The sequence below is a fragment of the Excalfactoria chinensis genome, unplaced genomic scaffold (genome assembly GCF_039878825.1).
Source record: "Excalfactoria chinensis isolate bCotChi1 unplaced genomic scaffold, bCotChi1.hap2 Scaffold_72, whole genome shotgun sequence".
In the NCBI taxonomy this organism is placed as follows: Eukaryota; Metazoa; Chordata; class Aves; order Galliformes; family Phasianidae; genus Excalfactoria; species Excalfactoria chinensis.
The window spans coordinates 14794-32455 of NW_027315712.1; the positions used below are offsets into that span (position 1 = coordinate 14794).

At 48.2% G+C, this 17662-nt stretch overlaps 1 protein-coding gene across 1 annotated transcript; it reads left to right on the top strand.

The window, feature by feature from the left end:
* Positions 1–13126: 13126 nt before the first annotated feature.
* LOC140265217 (olfactory receptor 14C36-like) lies at positions 13127–14077 on the top strand. Its single transcript, XM_072361117.1, has one exon. It carries the CDS (start codon positions 13127–13129, stop codon positions 14075–14077), a length of 951 nt encoding a protein of 316 aa, XP_072217218.1.
* The last annotated feature ends 3585 nt before the right edge of the window (positions 14078–17662 follow it).

The window sequence follows — 17662 nt, forward strand, 5'->3', positions numbered from 1 at the left end:
GGGTTTCTCAGCATCAGAGCCACCATGCCAGTGCCTTTGCCTGCCTTGTACTCATGGCTTCCAATTATCTGCTCTAACAAGTCCCTTGGGAAGCTTGCTTGTTAGTGTCCCTCAATGGGCCCATTAATACTCCAAGAAAGTTCACTGTTACTTCTGACTTTGTCTTGTTGAGCACTCTGTGCAAACTTCTCTCTGCACTGGAGGTTGATGGACTCAGCATCAAATGAGCCCTGGGGCGCCTTACCACCTAAAGAGCCTCCTGTGTCTTGTGCCTTCCTGTCATCCTCTTCAGGTTTTCAGAACTTGTACAGCAAAATGGAGAGATACCTGGAGAGAGCTCAAAGTGGCCGAATCCAGCTGGCGTTTATTGTTTATTTATTTATATTAGAGTTTAAACAAAACATTAAAGCAGCACTGTGCAACTGGTATCAATCCGGAATGTTCCCAATGAGTTCTGTTGTGTTACTGTGTGGGCAAATGTCCTCCTCAACCTCTGCATCCCACATCTGCTCACACTGGCCCCATGGGACTTGCATCAGTTTTCTCACATCACACTTCTCTGCAGCCACACACTCAGTGTTAAAACTCCTTTGCACCATCTTCAACTGACTTTCCACAGAGAACCAGTGGCCAACAAACAGCAGGGAAGGTGTTGCAATTGAATGAACAGTAAAACACAGTAGTCAACTGCATGCCATGTCCATGCCGCTTCTATTGAAATTTGTCTTTCACAGGGAATATTTGTACAAGAAATGAGTTAGACACAGTCATGATGCTGCTGTCTTTCAGGAGCTGTTGGCCATGAGGACCCAGGGAAATCTCAGCGGAGAGGAGTGTGAAGGATGAAAATGTCATCCTATTCTGCTGGGCTGGGCTGGGCTTCTGGGACACAGGGAGCTCATACAAGTGGGCAGAGCTGCAGAGAGACAGCTGTGCCCAGGAGCAGCTCTTGTGCACAGCACAGCCTGCAGGTGACAGAAGGAGAGAAGAGAAAGGGGAGAGAGCTTGCAGGATGTGACTGGTGTGAGCAGGCTGTGAGCTCACTGCAGGAGCATTGCACACAGACCATGATAAGGTAAGTCTCATTGCAGTCCATGCAGCTGCTATCATATAGGGTTAACTTAATCTGTGACATCCCATAGCAGATTGGCTGCAGGCGCTGCATGTTTCTTTATTGTGGAAAAAGCCTTCTGCTCCAGCTGAGGGCTTCCATGCTGCAGCATCACAGCACAGCCCTGAGGGCTGCGTGTCCCAGCACGGCTGCAGGCTGTGCAGCCGGGGCTGCAAGCGGGTGCCCAGGGCTGTCCTGCAGAGCAGGATCCCTGCTGTGCCCCAGGGGCTGTGTGCCGGCTATGGGACTCTGCCGCCTGCCAGGCTCAGCACTCAGCCTGCCCGGGGAGCTGCCCAGGGCGCTGCGGGGAGACGTGTGGGGGGAAGGAGCCCCCCGGCAGGGCTTGTGCTGCCACAGCTGCTGCCTGGGGCAGGGGATCACAGCTCCACTGCACAGCAGGATGTTTGTGAGGGTACTTTGCAAGAGGAGAGCCAAGGCAGAGATTTTCCATTTCCTGTTCTGAGGGAATGAAAGAGTATTGGAGGCAGAAATCTGAAAATGGCTGTCAATTTTGAACACAGCTCTGAGACTCTCCAATATTTCTTCAGTCCATCTGTTGTTTTTTGAACATTCACACAGGTTGTGCTTTCAACCTCTTGTTTCTAAAAGTACAGAATCATATTTTTGTTTGTTTCTCTGTTTATTTTCTACAGAACTTAATATTGCACTTATCCTGCAAACAGGCAGATTTCTCTAAGACCAATTGAAGTGCAAAGAGGCTGGGACTGGGGGCGTCTCTGAGAATGGTCTGGAATTGTCATTATCTTCTGCTCTCTGAGCAGGACTCCAAGCCCAGGAACAGCAGATGCCCAACAGCAGCTCCATCAGCGAGTTCCTCCTGCTGCCGTTGGCAGACACGCGGCAGCTGCAGCTCCTGCACTTCTGGCTCTTGCTGGGCATCTACCTGGCTGCCCTCCTGGGCAACGGCCTCATCAGCACAGCCGTAGCCTGCGACCACCGCCTGCACACCCCCATGTACTTCTTCCTGCTCAACCTGGCCCTCCTCGACCTGGGCTGCATCTCCACCACTCTCCCCAAAGCCATGGCCAACGCCCTCTGGGACACCAGGGCCATCTCCTACGCAGGATGTGCTGCACAGCTCTTTTTCTTTGTCTTCTTCACATCAGCAGAGTTTTCCCTTCTCACCATCATGTCCTATGACCGCTACGTTGCCATCTGCAAGCCCCTGCACTACGGGACCTTGATGGACAGCAGAGCTTGTGCCACCATGGCAGCAGCTGCCTGGGGCACTGGAGTTCTCTATTCCCTGCTGCACACTGCCAGTACGTTTTCACTGCCTCTCTGCCAAGGCAATGTTGTCAACCAGTTCTTCTGTGAAATCCCCCAGATCCTCAAGCTCTCCTGCTCAGAATCAAATCTCAGGGAAGTTGTGCTTATCATTTTTAGTGCCAGTTTAGGCTTTGGATGCTTTGTTTTCATAGTGGTGACCTATGTGCAGATCTTCCTTGCCGTGCTGAGGATGCCCTCTGAGCAGGGACGGCACAAAGCCTTCTCCACGTGCCTCCCTCACCTGGCCGTGCTTTCCCTGCTTGTCATCACTGCCTTTTTTGCCTACCTGAAGCCCCCCTCCATTTCCTCCCCACTCCTGGATCTGACAGTGGCACTTCTGTACTCAGTGGTTCCTCCAACAGTGAACCCTATGATCTACAGCATGAGGAACAGGGAGATCAAGCACGCTCTCAGCAAGGTGTTGCAGTATGCACTATTCCAGCTTCCATAATGTGCACATCTTTCTCACATGATTCCCAGTGATGGTTTTTTATGTTTTATGCATCTTTGTTATATAATATATATAATTGTTATACAGCAATCTGCAATAAAATTGTTGCAAATTATGTAACTACTTCCTTCCTACCTACTTTCCATTTTCTCACTCCAAGAGCTCATGTAAACATTGAACCAGATTTCCCTGAATAGTTTAAGAGATTCCTAATAAGCTTTCAAAATAGACTTTTCCTTAGCTCCTCTCTTCCTGCCTTGTCTGGGTCCAGGGGAGATACAGCCATGGACAGCAGCACAACGTGCTCTTTTCTTTCCTTCTCTTTCCACTGCCACAGTGCTCTCAAGTCCTCTCATTTCTGCAGTCCTGAAGGTGCTGTGTGTCTCACAACAGTCCTGTTGTCTCTACAGCAGCACTCTGGGACTGCAGTCAGTAGCCGGCAATAGGAACGGCTGTGTCAGAGCTGGTCTCCTTCCTGGCATTGCCATAACAAGAGGGCTGCTTCAGAGCAGGACCAGAGATCTGGAGGCCTCTTCCAAAGCTGGTGTAAGGAATGTACCTCAGGAGCTGCTCCCTGAGAAGGCCTCAAGATCTTCTTGTGCTTTTCACTGAGTGGTATGCCTACTTTCAAGAGTCCCATGGAGATCTGTAAGGGACTCAGGGCAGTGCTGTGCTTTAGAATTTCTTGTGTTAAAGCTATTTGCTAAGACAGACAAAAAGAAATAGTAGAAGCGGTAGAAGTGCCTCTCTGCTACACAGAGGGCTCGAATCCTGGGAGTTGGACTCAATGATCTCTAAGGTCCCTTCCAACTCGCACAATACTGTGATACTGTGACTGTGAAATGCATTATGATTATGACATACATCTATGTCTGTATATATAAACACATGCTTACATACAATATATTTTCACATCTGTATAACATATGCAGTTGCAAAAATATATGCACGGGTACTAATTCAAATGCATATCTGTTTGCATGTCCAGGACCTGCTGCAGGGGTTTTCACAGAATAACAGAATCACAGAATTGTAGTGGTTGGAAGGGACCTCTAGAGATCATCGAGTCCAACCCCCCTGCCAAAGCAGGCTCCCTACACCACGTCGCACAGGTAGGCGTCCAGGCGGGTCTTGAATATCTCCAGAGAAGGAGACTCCACCACCTCCCTGGGCAGCCTGTTCCAGTGCTCCGTCACCCTCACCGTAAAGAAGTTCTTGCGCACATTCGTGCGGAACTTCCTATGCTGAAGTTTCAGCCCATTTCCTCTAGTCCTGTCCCCACGCACTACTGAAAACAGACCAGCCTCGACACTATGGCTCCCACACCTCAGGTATTTATAAACCTGGATCAAGTCCCCTCTCAGCCTTCTTTTCTCAAGGCTAAACAGACCCAGTTCCCTAAGTCTCTCCTCATAGGGGAGATGCTCCAGGCCCTTCACCATCTTTGTGGCCCTCCGCTGGACTCTTTCCAAGAGATCCCTGTCTTTTTTGTACTGGGGAGCCCAGAACTGGACACAGTATTCCAGATGAGGCCTCAGCAGGGCAGAGTAGAGGGGGAGGATCACCTCTCTCGACCTGCTGGCCACGCTCTTTTTAATGCACCCCAGAATGCCATTGGCCTTTTCGGCTACAAGGGCACACTGCTGGCTCATGTCCAACCTGTCGTCCACCAGGACGCCCAGGTCCCTCTCAGCAGAGCTCCTCTCCAGCAGGTCTTCCCCCAGCCTGTACTGGTGTATGCAATTATTCCTCCCCAGGTGCAAGACTCTACACTTGCTTTGGTTAAATCTCATCCAGTTTCTAACTGTCCAGCTCTCCAAGCTGTCCAGGTCTCTCTGAATGGCAGCACAGCCTTCAGGCGTGTCAGCCAATCTGTCCAATTTCATATCATCCACGCAGGTCTCCTGGCACCTTTTCCCGACTTCTTAGTTACAGGGACGCACCGATCCTGAGCCTGGAAGAGGAGCCGTTTGAATGCTAGCCAGCTCTCACAGGCCCCCTTGCCTTCTAGTACTCTGGCCCACGGGATAGCCCCAAGTAGGTCCCGGAGGAGATCAAAGTTGGCTCTCCTGAAGTCCAGGGTGAATTAACACCTTCTGTCCCAAGGCCTCACCCACCACCCTTTCCATTTGCCCCTGTGAGTCACCATCCAATGGCTGATAAGCCAGGGAAACACTTCTCTCCCTGGCCAGCCTGTGTCGGTTCACCTAGCTATCCTGAGGCCAGTGTCCCTAACCTTAATGGAACCTCTTAATAAATATGCTTGGGAGGCTAAGGGTGTCCAAGAACAGGAATATAGAATTACCACTTGCTGGATGATTCCCTCATTTTAGCCATGTTAACAAAACTCCCAAAAAACAAGTTGGGGTCTTGTTTGATTTCACAGAAGATCCCTGTGGGACCTTCACTAACACAGAATGGCTGAGAGCTGCCTTTACCCATTTGTGTTTTGTGAGAGAAAAACTGAAGCTGTGACCGTGCCGGAATGCTGAATATACCTCTGTGTTACATGTTCTGGTTGCAGTAGTATTATGTCTTGGTTTGTTGTGGTTGTGGGTTGTGACTGATATCAGCCCTTGGATCTGTTCAACTCCACAACTGGGCTCAGGGTTTTTTCAGATCCTGCTGGCTTTCTGGCGCTCCCTGCACAGTGATACCATCCCTTCTGAGCCCTTCTGTCACCCCTTGTGGTCAAACGGGTGATGATTTGCATGGAACTCCTCCACGGTGCTTCCAAATTCCCAGCAAACTAGGAAATGAGCCCAGGGACCCACCTGATATCTGTTAGGTGTGCTCACAAAGAAACACTTCATAAAGCCCTTTGCACTGATGCTGTTCAGTGTCACATCAGTCCAGGAGCTGCATCCAAAACGTGGCTGTTGGAAATTGTCTGAGTGTTGGTAAGAGATGTGTGTGTTCGTGGGATTGCCCCCTGATGGTTCGAACTGTGGGGTATCCTACACACTGCCCTGTGAGAAGTCCAGCAGACCACCACAGGACTTGAACTTCCAAACCAGCATTTCTATCTTTCAGCATTTGAATTGGTTTGGAAATGCTCGAGTGGAAAGTTCTCGAGACACTGAATCACTTTTGAGAACATTGTATGGTGTCACGGTGTTATCTAGATCAGTCAATATCCGTGATCAGTCAATATCCCTCCGGCCCCTGACAACTGGGAAGGGAAAAAGAAAAAGGGGTGGGGAGATGGGAGCTCGGCTCAGGGAAACAGAGAAGAGGCAACAATCTAAGGAGGAAAAATTACTTTATTAATTACAATCTAATTGAAATTGAGGCTAATAAATCAAGTGCCCCCAGTGGCACAGTGGTATAAGCTGCTGCTTGTGGCACTGGAGGGCCCGGGTTCGAATCCCCCCTGTGGCGCAGGGGTAGAAGTGCCACTTTGTTACGCAGGGGGCTCGAAACCCGGGAGTTGGACTCGATGATCTCTAAGGTCCCTTCCAACTCACACGATACTATGATACTATGATAAAATAAAAGAGAAAGAGAGAGGTTTCACACTCACTGCCAGGCAGTGAGAGAGAGAAAGCTAGCATCACTTCTGTGACGTGTTTCCCTCTCTGACCGTGAGGTCCTCTGGGACGTGTAGTTCTTCTCTGTGCTCCACATGATGCCATGATGCGGAACACCAATAACAAAGATTACAAAACCATGACAAGGACTAGAGATGTTCTGAGCAACTTTGCTGATGAGACCAAATGAGCAGGTGCTGCTGCCTCCACCGAGAGTGGAGAGGACTTGCAGAGAGATGTGGACAAGTCAGAGAAGTGGGTACCAGTTGGTACTAAGCACCAAGTGCATAAAGCATAACAAGAACAAGGGCCTGATTGTGCATCTGGGTAGGGTCAACCCTGGACACACATACTGACTGGATATGGGACACTGGAGAGTGGTGTGACTGAAAAGGATTGGTTGGCCAACATCAAATAGTAAATGAGTCAGCAGTGTGCCCAGGCATCCAGGAAGCTCAACGGTCCATTGGAGTGCATCAAGCAAGGCATTGCCTGCTGGGTGAGGGAAAGGATTGTCCCTCTCTGCTCTGCACTGCTGCAGCCTCACCTGGAGCACTGGGTGCAATTCTGGGCACCACAGAACATAAAGGACATCAAACTATGGGAGGGTGTGCAAAGGTGGGCACTGGAACTGAGAGATCTGAAGTTCAGAGTTACACTGGGATTGACTGCTTGTTCAGAATGGGCCCTTCTCACATCCCACATCCCATGATGAGACACAGAACACACACGGGACATGAACCTTACAGTGTCCCTGCAACCCATGCAGAGCCTGGGATCTTCTGTCCCCATGTCTTTCATTTAACATCATACAGACCTCCAACCCACTGCCCCAGGAAGGATCCTTAGTCAGCATGAGGTTCTCCCTACCAAGGGTCTGGGGATCAGGGCTTGGCCTGTCTGCTTTGCAAAGCAAAGGACTGGTTTCTCAGCATCAGAGCCACCATGCCAGTGCCTTTCACTGCCTGTAGTCATATCTTCCAATTATCTTCTCTAACAAGTCCCTTGGGAAGCTTGCCTGTTAATGTTCCTCAATGGGCCCATTAATACTCCAAGAAACTTCACTGTTACTTCTGACTTTGTCTTGTTGAGCACTTTGTGCAGTCTTCTCTCTGCACTGCACGTTGATGGACTCAGCATCAAATGCGCCCTGGGGCTCGTTATAACCTAAAGAGTCTCCTGTGCCTTGTGCCTTCCTATTATTTTCTTCAGGTTTTCAAAACTTCTTTAGCAAAATGGAGAGGTACCTGCAGAGAGCTTAAGAAGGAAGGATCCAGCAGACATTTACTGTCTATTTATTTATAGTTGGGTATAAACAAGTCTTTAAAGCAGCAATGGGCAAGTGATATCAATCCAGGATGTCCCCAATGTGTTCTATTCTGTTACTGTATTGACAAATGTTCTTTTCAACCACCCCACCCCATTTCTACTCACACTGGCCCCATGGGACTTGCATCACTTTTCCTCACCTCACTCTTCTCCTCTGCAGTATCCCACTTAGTGTTAAACCTGCTTTGCACCAACTCCCGCTGGCTTTCCACAGAGAACCCGCTGCACAAGGGCAAAGAAAGAGGTCTCTTTTTTTTTTTTTTTTTTTTTGGTCAGCAAACAGAAGGAAAGGTGATGCAATTGCATGAAGAGTAAAACACAGTGATCAACTGCATGTAGTGTCCATGCTGCTTCTATTCAGTTTTATCTTTCACAGGGAATAATTGTACAAGAAATGAGTTAGACACAGATAGGATCGGATAGAATGAATCACAGTGAAGGAGTTGACAACAGATTCCATCAGACTTTTGAGGAATAGAGCAAATTCCAGTAATCTCCCTGGGATAAATCAGCCAGGTAGCTGGGAGGAACCAACTTCAAACTGAACAGGACTTGAAAGTATTTCACACATTGAGAAGGGTAAACACATTCTCATTGATTTCTACCTTTGTCTTCAACTCTTTTTTTCACTTTTACTGACACTAATGAACATTTTTCATACTTCCTTCCTAAAAAAAATAAAGAAAAAGGAAAAGAAAAAGGAAAAGGAAAAGGTAAGGAAAAAGGAAAAGGAAAAGGAAAAGGAAAAGAAAAAGAAAAAGAAAAAGAATAAGAAAAAGAAAAAGAAAAAGAAAAAGAAAAAGAAAAAGAAAAAGAAAAAGAAAAAGAAAAAGAAAAAGAAAAAGAAAAAGAAAAAGAAAAAGAAAAAGAAAAAGAAAAAGAAAAAGAAAAAGAAAAAGAAAAAAGAAAAGAAAAGAAAAAGAAAAAGAAAAAATAGCAAGAATATTAAAAAAAAAAGGATAAGGTAAAAAAGAGTAAGAAGGAGAAAGGGGAAAAGGATAAGAAAAAGGAAAAGAGAAAGGAAAAGAAAAGGAAAAGGAAAAGGAAAAGGAAAAGGAAAACAAAGCAAAACAAAGCAAAGGGAAGGGAAGGGAAGAGAAGGGAAGGGAAGGGAAGGGAAGGGAAGGGAAGGGAAGGGAAGGAAGGGAAGGGAAGGGAAGGGAAGGGAAGGGAAGGGAAGGGAAGGGAAGGGAAGGGAAGGGAAGAGGGAAGGAAGGGAAGGGAAGGGAAGGGAAGGGAAGGGAAGGGAAGGGAAGGGAAGGGAAGGGAAGGGAAGGGAAGGAAGGGAAGGGAAGGGAAGGGAAGGGAAGGGAAGGGAAGGGAAGGGAAGGGAGGGAAGGGAAGGGAAGGGAAGGGAAGGGAAGGGAAGGGAAGGGAAGGGAAGGGAAGGGAAGGAAAGGAAAGGAAAGGAAAGGAAAGGAAAGGAAAGGAAAGGAAAGGAAAGGAAAGGAAAGGAAAGGAAAGGAAAGGAAAGGAAAGGAAAGGAAAGGAAAGGAAAGGAAAGGAAAGGAAAGAAAGGAAAGGAAAGGGAATCATAGAATTACCCAGGTTGGAAAGACCTTGAAGATCATCAAGTCCAACTTCAGCCTAACCATAAAGGGAAAGAAAAGGAAGGGAAGTGGAAGGGAAGAGGGTAAGGGAAAGGGAAAGAGAAATGGAAAGGGAAAAGAAGAGGAAAAGGGGAAGGGAAAGAGAAAGGAAAAGAAAAAGGGAAAGGGAACAGGAAAGGGAAAAGGAAAGAAAAAAAAATAAACAAACAAAAGATCCATTTGTGTCTCTCACATGGCCTGGTGCCTGTTTTGCCTTCACATTCTCCACCAGCCCTTCCTTGCCAGTGAGTATGAGATTCAGTAGAGAACCTCAGAGGGCATTGGCCACTGGCACTGCTGTCCTGTGTCCCTGAACCTGAAGGCATCTGTGTTCTGCAAACACAGTTCTGGAAAACATCGTAAATACAGGAAAAGAAAAAAAAAAAAAAAAAAAAAAAGAAAAAAGACACAAAATCTCCTCAAAGACTCATGTTTGCAGCTCAAAATGAAACAGGACTCATGAGATTTTCTCATCTTGAGAAGGGTTAACACATTTTCATTGATTTATCTTTGTCTTCAATTATTTGTCTCAGTTTTAATGACATTTTTTGATCATCTTCTAAGCTTACTGCCTCAAAATAAATAAATAAATAATAAACAAATAGATAAATAAAAAGAGATCCAATTGCGTCTTCCACATGGCCCGATGCCCCTTTGACCTTCACAATTCCCACCAGCCCGTTCCTTGCTGGTGAGTATGAGATCCGGCAGAGAACCTCTCCTCTTTGGTTTCTCCATGGCTTGGTCCAGAAAGCTGCCATCTGTGCTCTCCACGGATCTGCTGGATGGCACATGCCCTGCTGTGCTGTCCCTGCAGCAGATACTGGAGTGAAAAAGGCCCCCAAATGGGGACAAGGGCAAGAAAACATCAGGCTCCCATCTGTTTGCAGAGGGGCACCTTCCACTTGCTCTCCCTGATCAGGAAGACAGGAAGAGACACTGTTGGTCTCCTCTGTTTGCCATTTCCATTAGCTCTGACCTGACTGCTCTGCCATCCCCATGCAGAGCTCAGTGCACTCTCACAGAGGGCAGTCGTCCCTTCCTTGTCTCATCACCCATCCATCCTAAAGAGTCTGTATCCCCCTTGTGCTACACAGCAGCTGTGGAAGCTGTTAAACTGTGTCCCTGTGGTCCAAACAGGAGCTCAGGCCTGCAGCTCTACCAAGATTTCTAGCTTACTGTGTGTTGGTGCTTGCATTCCTGCAAAAACCACAGAGTAAACATCCGAATTGGAAAGCATCACTGGACATAGCCTGACTGGATAGCTCATCACAGAATCACAGAATCACAGAATTGTAGGTGTTGGAAGGGACCTCTAGAGATCATCGAGTCCAACCCCCCTGCCAGAGCAGGTTCCTGGCTTTAAGTCTGGGAGATTTTTTTCTTGGCTGGCTACTTCAGATAGACTGGATAATCCATATACATTAGTAGAAACATAATTTTTAAAATTTAAATAGTACTGCTGGCACTTTTCACTAATTAAACTTAGAATCATAGTCATAGAATCCTTAGAGTTGGAAGGGACCTTTAAAAGTCATCTAGTCCTACTTGCCTGCAATGAACAGGGACATCCACAGCTAGAACTCATCTATGGCATTAGTGTGCAGAAGGTGGCACAGAAGAATTAGACCCATTATGGGGCTTGGAGTTGATGTAGCAACACGGACACACCACGGGCATGTCTTTCCTGAAGGCCCTATGCTTCATTAGCAGCTGCATATGAGTGTGACGAAAAAGAAGAGACATAACACTAGGCTGCTTCTGATGCCATTCAGCTGAGAGTCCATGGAAAACCGAGGTTTTTTTCTGATGAAGAATAAAGACGTATGTTAGCTTTGTATTGCCTGGAGCTCCGGATGGAGAACAGAGAAAGATCTGGCTCCTTTTTTGTGAGCTCACCCATTTAGTCAGCTGAGTAACTCTGCATGCTCCATGGAGACAGGAGACAAATGCACTTTGAGGTGCCCTAAATGCTGGGGTCTGTTGTTATTTAGGATGGTCAAGAATACCTCTATTGCCTCTCTGTCCCTCAGCTTATGCTCAGGAATGTCTCAGGGATTTCCCACACGGTTTACAAGCACTGACACACATCCAGGAGCAGCCCAGGCACCTTGGGCATCACCCAGTGTCTGTGTGTGAGCAACTGCCTTCCTGCTGAAGGACCGAGAACTCAGAGCAGGAGCTCACATGCAGGCAATTCATTGTGCACATCAGAACAGAACCAGAAGAATCCAGCTTCTGTGTGTCCGTGGGGAGCTGAATCCTATTTCTGGCCCAGGCTTTGCAGGTACAAGTGAGGCGCATGCAATACCTCAGCTGGATCACTGCCCTGCACAGGAGAAGTCCAACCCCTCCCCGTCCTTGTCTGTGTGCTGTATCTGTTTCAGCAAACACTACCCAGTAGGATTCCCCATATATCTAGATTTAATCACTGTCCACTGGACATCTGGTGTTTAATTCATCAGATTTCAAAGCACAGTCATGATGCTGTTGTCTTTCAGGAGCTGTTGGCCATGAGGACCCAGGGACATCTCAGGGGAGATGAGTGGGAAGGATAAAGATGACATCCTCTGCTGCTGAGCTGGGCTGGGCTTCTGGCACACAGGGAGCTCATAAAAGTGGGCAGAGCTGCAGAGAGACAGATGTGCCCAGGAGCAGCTCTTGTGAGCAGCACAGCCTGCAGGTGACTGAAGGAGAGGAGAGAAACAGGAGAGAGCTTGCAGGATATGGATGGTGTGAGCAGATTCTGAGCACACTGGAGGAGCATTGCTCACAGACAATGACACGGTATGTCTCACTGCAAGCTATGCAGCTGCTTTTCATAGAGGGATAACTTAATCTGGGAAATACCATGGCAGATTTGGTGGCAGGCACTGCATGTTTCTTTACCATGGAAAAACCTTGAACCAGCTGAAGTTTCCTGTGCTGCAGCATCAGAGCTCAGCCCTGAGTGCTGCATGTCCCAGCACGGCTGCAGGCTGTGCAGCCGGGGCTGCAGGTGGGTGCCCAGGGCTGTCCTGCAGAGCAGGGTCCCTGCTGTGCCCCAGGGGCTGTGTGCTGGCTATGGGACTCTGCCGCCTGCCAGGCTCAGCACTCAGCCTGCCCGGGGAGCTGCCAGGGCGCTGCGGGGAGACGCATGGGGGGAAGGAGCCCCATGGCAGGGCTTGTGCTGCCACAGCTGTTGGCTGGGGTGGTGGATCACAGCTCTACGGCACAACAGAATATTTCCTTGGTCCTCTGTCAAGAGAAGAGCCAAGTCAGGGTATTTCCATTTCCTGGTGGGAGGGAAGGCAGAAAGGATTGGGGTCTGAAATCAAAAAGAGGATGTCTAATTTAAACACAGCTCTGAAACACACAAATATTTTGTCAATCCATCGGTTGTTCCCTGAACAGTAAGAGAACAAGGTGAAAACACGGGCTGTGCTTTCAGCCTCTCCTTTCTAAAAGGAAACTATCAGTTTAACTTATTGTTGTTTTCTGCAGACATTAATAGTTGATTTGTCCTGCAAACTGGCAGATTTCTCTGGGACAATCTGATATGCACAAATGCTGGGGCTGGGGTCAGAAAGAATAGCTTCAGTAAAGAGGAAAATATCCAGGAGTCTGGGATACAATTAGGAAAAGAGAAGAAAGATCCTCCTAATCTACTACTCCTTAAGGGATTGTGAAGCTCATGAAAATAAATACAAGTTCTGGAGTTAAATGATCACTTTTCCAAAGATAAACGAAAAATTTATAGTATAGCAGGAAGAATGTCTCTGAGTATGATCTGGATTTGTCATTATCTTCTTCACTCTGAGCAGGACTCCAAGCCCAGGATCAGCAAATGTCCAACAGCAGCTCTATCAGCGAGTTCCTCCTGCTGCCGTTGGCAGACACGCGGCAGCTGCAGCTCCTGCACTTCTGGCTCTTGCTGGGCATCTACCTGGCTGCCCTCCTGGGCAATGGCCTCATCAGCACAGCCGTAGCCTGCGACCGCCGCCTGCACACCCCCATGTACTTCTTCCTGCTCAACCTGGCCCTCCTCGACCTGGGCTGCATCTCCACCACTCTCCCCAAAGCCATGGCCAACGCCCTCTGGGACACCAGGGCCATCTCCTACGCAGGATGTGCTGCACAGCTCTTTTGCTTTTCCTTCTTCATGTCCGCAGAGTTTTCCCTTCTCACCATCATGTCCTATGACCGCTACGTTGCCATCTGCAAGCCCCTGCACTACGGGACCTTGATGGACAGCAGAGCTTGTGCCACCATGGCAGCAGCTGCCTGGGGCAGTGGGCTTCTCCTTTCCGTGCTGCACACTGCCAGTACGTTTTCACTGCCTCTCTGCCAAGGCAATGTTGTCAACCAGTTTTTCTGTGAAGTCCCCCAGATCCTCAAGCTCTCCTGCTCAGAATCAAATCTCAGGGAAGTTGTGTTTCTGAGTTTCAGTGTCAGTTTAGCCTTTGGTTGCTTTGTTTTCATAGTTGTGTCCTATGTGCAGATCTTCCTTGCCGTGCTGAGGATGCCCTCTGAGCATGGACGGCACAAAGCCTTCTCCACGTGCCTCCCTCACCTGGCTGTGGTCTCCCTATTTCTCAGTACTGGCATGTATGCCTACCTGAATCCCCACTCTGTCTCCTCTCCATCCATGGACCTGATGGTGGCACTTATGTACTCAGTGGTGCCTCCAGCACTGAACCCCCTCATCTACAGCATGAGGAACAGCGAAGTCAAGGATGTGGTGAGGAATGTTATGACTAGATGTGTTTCAAAAGCAGTGTACTGCCCATCTTTTTGAATTCATGATATTTAATGCAGGTTTTTACTAAATCGAGCTGTATTTTACTGTTTTTGTTTGTTTTTGTGCCATTTTGTATTTGTAATTTATTCTTATACATTTTTTAAAATACTGTATTGTTTTTCACCAAAACATCATTACTCAAGTCAATTCCTGTTCAGCTTGTTCCTTTGTAGATTAGCCCAGACATACTCTATATAATGAACCAGGCTCTCTGTGATTATTAACAGAACAAAGGACATGCAGTGACTCTGTCTGTCCTCCTTCTTCTGGAGCTGATGGGGTCGGATGTTCTCAGAAACCCACAGTCCAGCAGGAAGCACACAGCTGTTCATCAAACTGTGCGGTGCCTTCAGCCTGCAACAGCTGACGGGCCATCCCTGTGCTCCTGGCTGGGGTCTGTGCTTTCAGGCTCACATCTGTCAGTGCCTCTGAGAGGCCATCAGCAGCAGCTGGTTTGCACGTTGGTTGTCAGGTCCCGTCTACCTCATTTTCTGTGAGACCCTGCACAGGACAAGTTCTTGGATATGGGTTATCACACCAGAAGTTTCCAAGCTTCATGGAATCATAGAATTACCCTGGTTGGAAAAGACCTCGAAGATCATTGACGTATTCGCCAATTAACCCGACTTATCCCGGGACCTCGACTGTCCGGGGGAGAGACACAAGCATGGATGCCATCATGTCTTCTCTCAATTTATTGCTGCGTCACATTCCTTATATACCATCCTAAATCCCGCGCAGACACATACACCCGCTGCACAAAACCCGATGCACGCGAGAGAACCTGTACACACACCTACCTAAACCCCCCGCCCACTAACTCTTAACCTACAGGCCTAACTTATTATTATTATTAGCTATTCTAGAACACTCCATCTACTCAGAACAACTGTATGCACTCATAAATCCTTGCTAAGACAACTCAGTACCCCAACAATCATCAAGTCCAACCACAGCCTAACCATAGTACCCTAACTCTAACAACGCTCTGCTAAATCATATCTTGGAACACCACATCCAGAAGGCTCTTAAACACATCCAGGGACGATGACTCAACCACCTCCCTGGGTAGCCCATACCAGTGTTTAACTACCCTTTCTGTAAAGAAGTGTTTCCTAATGTCCAACCTGAACTTGCCCTGGCGCAACTTGAGGCCATTTCCTCTGATCCTGTCACTTGTCACCAGTGACACACTCCCTCTCAAATTGGTGTCGTCTGCAAACTTACTGAGGGTTCACTCAATCCCCCCATCAAGATTATCAATGAAGATGCTAAACAAAAGCGGTCCCAAGCACCGAGCCCTGGGAGATGCCGCTCGTGACCAACCGCCAACTGGATTCCACCCCATTTGACCACAACTCTCTGGGCCCGGCCATCCAGCCAGTGCTTCACCCAGCAGAGTGTGCGCCCATCCAAACCACGGGCAGCCAGCTTCTCTGCAAGAATGTTATGGGGACAGTGTCAAAGGCCTTACTGAAGTGTAGGTAGACCACATCGACAGCCTTCCCTTCATCCACCAAGCAGGTCACCTTGTCATAGAATGAAATCAGGTTAGTCAAACAGGATCTACCATTCCTAAACCCATGCTATCTAGGCCTGACCTTTAATTGGTCCCTGATGGTTCCTGAGATTATCTGTTCCATAACCTTCCCAGACACCGAGATGAGACTAATGGGTCTGTAGCTGCCAAGATCATCTTTCTGACCCTTTTTGAAGATGGGCATCACATTCGCCAGCCTCCAATCCACCGGGACATCCCCAGTCAGCCAAGACTGCCAAAAAATGATGGAGAGTGGTTTGGCGACCACATCTGCCAACTTTCTCTAGGAGCAAACTCTAGGGTGCAATCCATCCGGCCCCATGGACTTGTAAACATCCAGCTTTTGAAACAGGTCCAAAACTATCTCATAGTGGATCATGCAGGGCTTATTCTGTTCCCCCTCCATCTACCAGTGCAGGGGCCCGTGTTCCCAGGGAGCAACAAGTTTTACTATTAAAGACTGAAGCAAAGAAGGTATTAAGTAGCTCAGCCTCATCCCGATCCTTGGTGACTCAGTTGCCCTCAGCATCCAACAAGGGGTGGAGATTTTCCCTAGCCTTCCTCTTGCTGTTGATGTGTTTATAAAAATAGTTACTGTTCTCCTTTACCTTAGCAGCCAAGATCAGTTCTAGCTGCACTTTGGCTTTCCTAATCTTCTCCCTGCACAGCTTCACTACATACCTGTAATCCTCACTACATACCTGTAATCCTCACATCTGTAATCCTCATACCGGTAACCCTGTCACATCTAACTCCCCTCCCTTCCCCCCTCGGACCCAGTTTAAAGCCCTGGTATTCAATCCAGAGAGCTTGTTCCCCAGCACACTTCTGCCCCACTCGCTCAGTTGAGTCCGTCAGGAGCCCACATACCCAGTTTCTCAAAGGCCTGCCCGAGATCCAAATACCCAAAGCCTTGATCAAGTCACCACCCCCTCAGTCAGCATGTTCTCCTCCATCTTCCTGGGTCCCAGCCGTCCACTGGAAGGACAGAGGAGAATGCTACCTGCACCCCTGATCCCTTCAGCATCTTTCCAAGGGATGCAAAGTCCTGTTGAACATTCTTTAGTTTCCTCATTGCAGCATCCTGGGACCCAGCCTGAATGACAACAGAAGGATAGCAGTCTTCCGGTTTAAGGAGCCATGGTAGAGCCTTCCCACTGTCTCTAACATGTGCCCCTGGAAGAGAGCACGCCTCACTGGAGAGATTATCTGGGTGGCAAATGGGAGCCTCAGTGCCCCCCAGCAAGGAGTCCCCAGTTACTAAGACTCTCCGCCCTTTTTTGGTGGCACTGGTATTGAGGCAGTGCCCTGACCGGCCTCGCTCCCTGTGCTTGTTACTCCCTGTATTCTCAGTGTGCTTCTCAAGGCATGAGTTTGGACCACTTTGCAGACCTTCATCCCTCTCCTGTGCAAGAGCCTCTGTGAGGAACACACTCAAGAATTTCCAGTCAGGAAAGAAGAACTGTTTATTCAGCATTGTTTATTATATAACAGCTCTCTGTGAAGAGCTGTTTATTCAGCACTGCAGTAGTGTGTGCGCCCACTGCTGACCATTGCACAACTTGTCGGTGAAACCCATTCTGTTATATACCCTGGGTCTGGCGCAGGTAGAGCCTCTCCTGGCACCCACTGGTCGAGCATCTCAGGCTCACAGTCTACCGAAGCTCTTACTGCGTTACACTTCCACAGCTACGTTACACTCCCACACAATGTCTGTTAGCAACCCATTGTCTTTGGGCATGTTCTGTGCTTCTTACATCGAGAGGAGGGCAATGTGTTCAACAGCCTGCACTAGTTCTGTCCTGTACCGGACTCTCCCCTACCCTACATAATTACCTCACCTGATGCCTGTGATTATTTTACTATGGTCAGAATGCCCTAGTCTCAAGTTTACTCTGATTGGAAGCTTTCTCTGTGAAAAGCAACTTAATCCACAAACAGAAATACTGGCTATTTCCACTTCAAAAACACAGTCTGCCTCTCACACCTCAAATCTCTCACTCAGGGACGCTGCAGGGGACACTGCAGGGGTTGGCAGCACC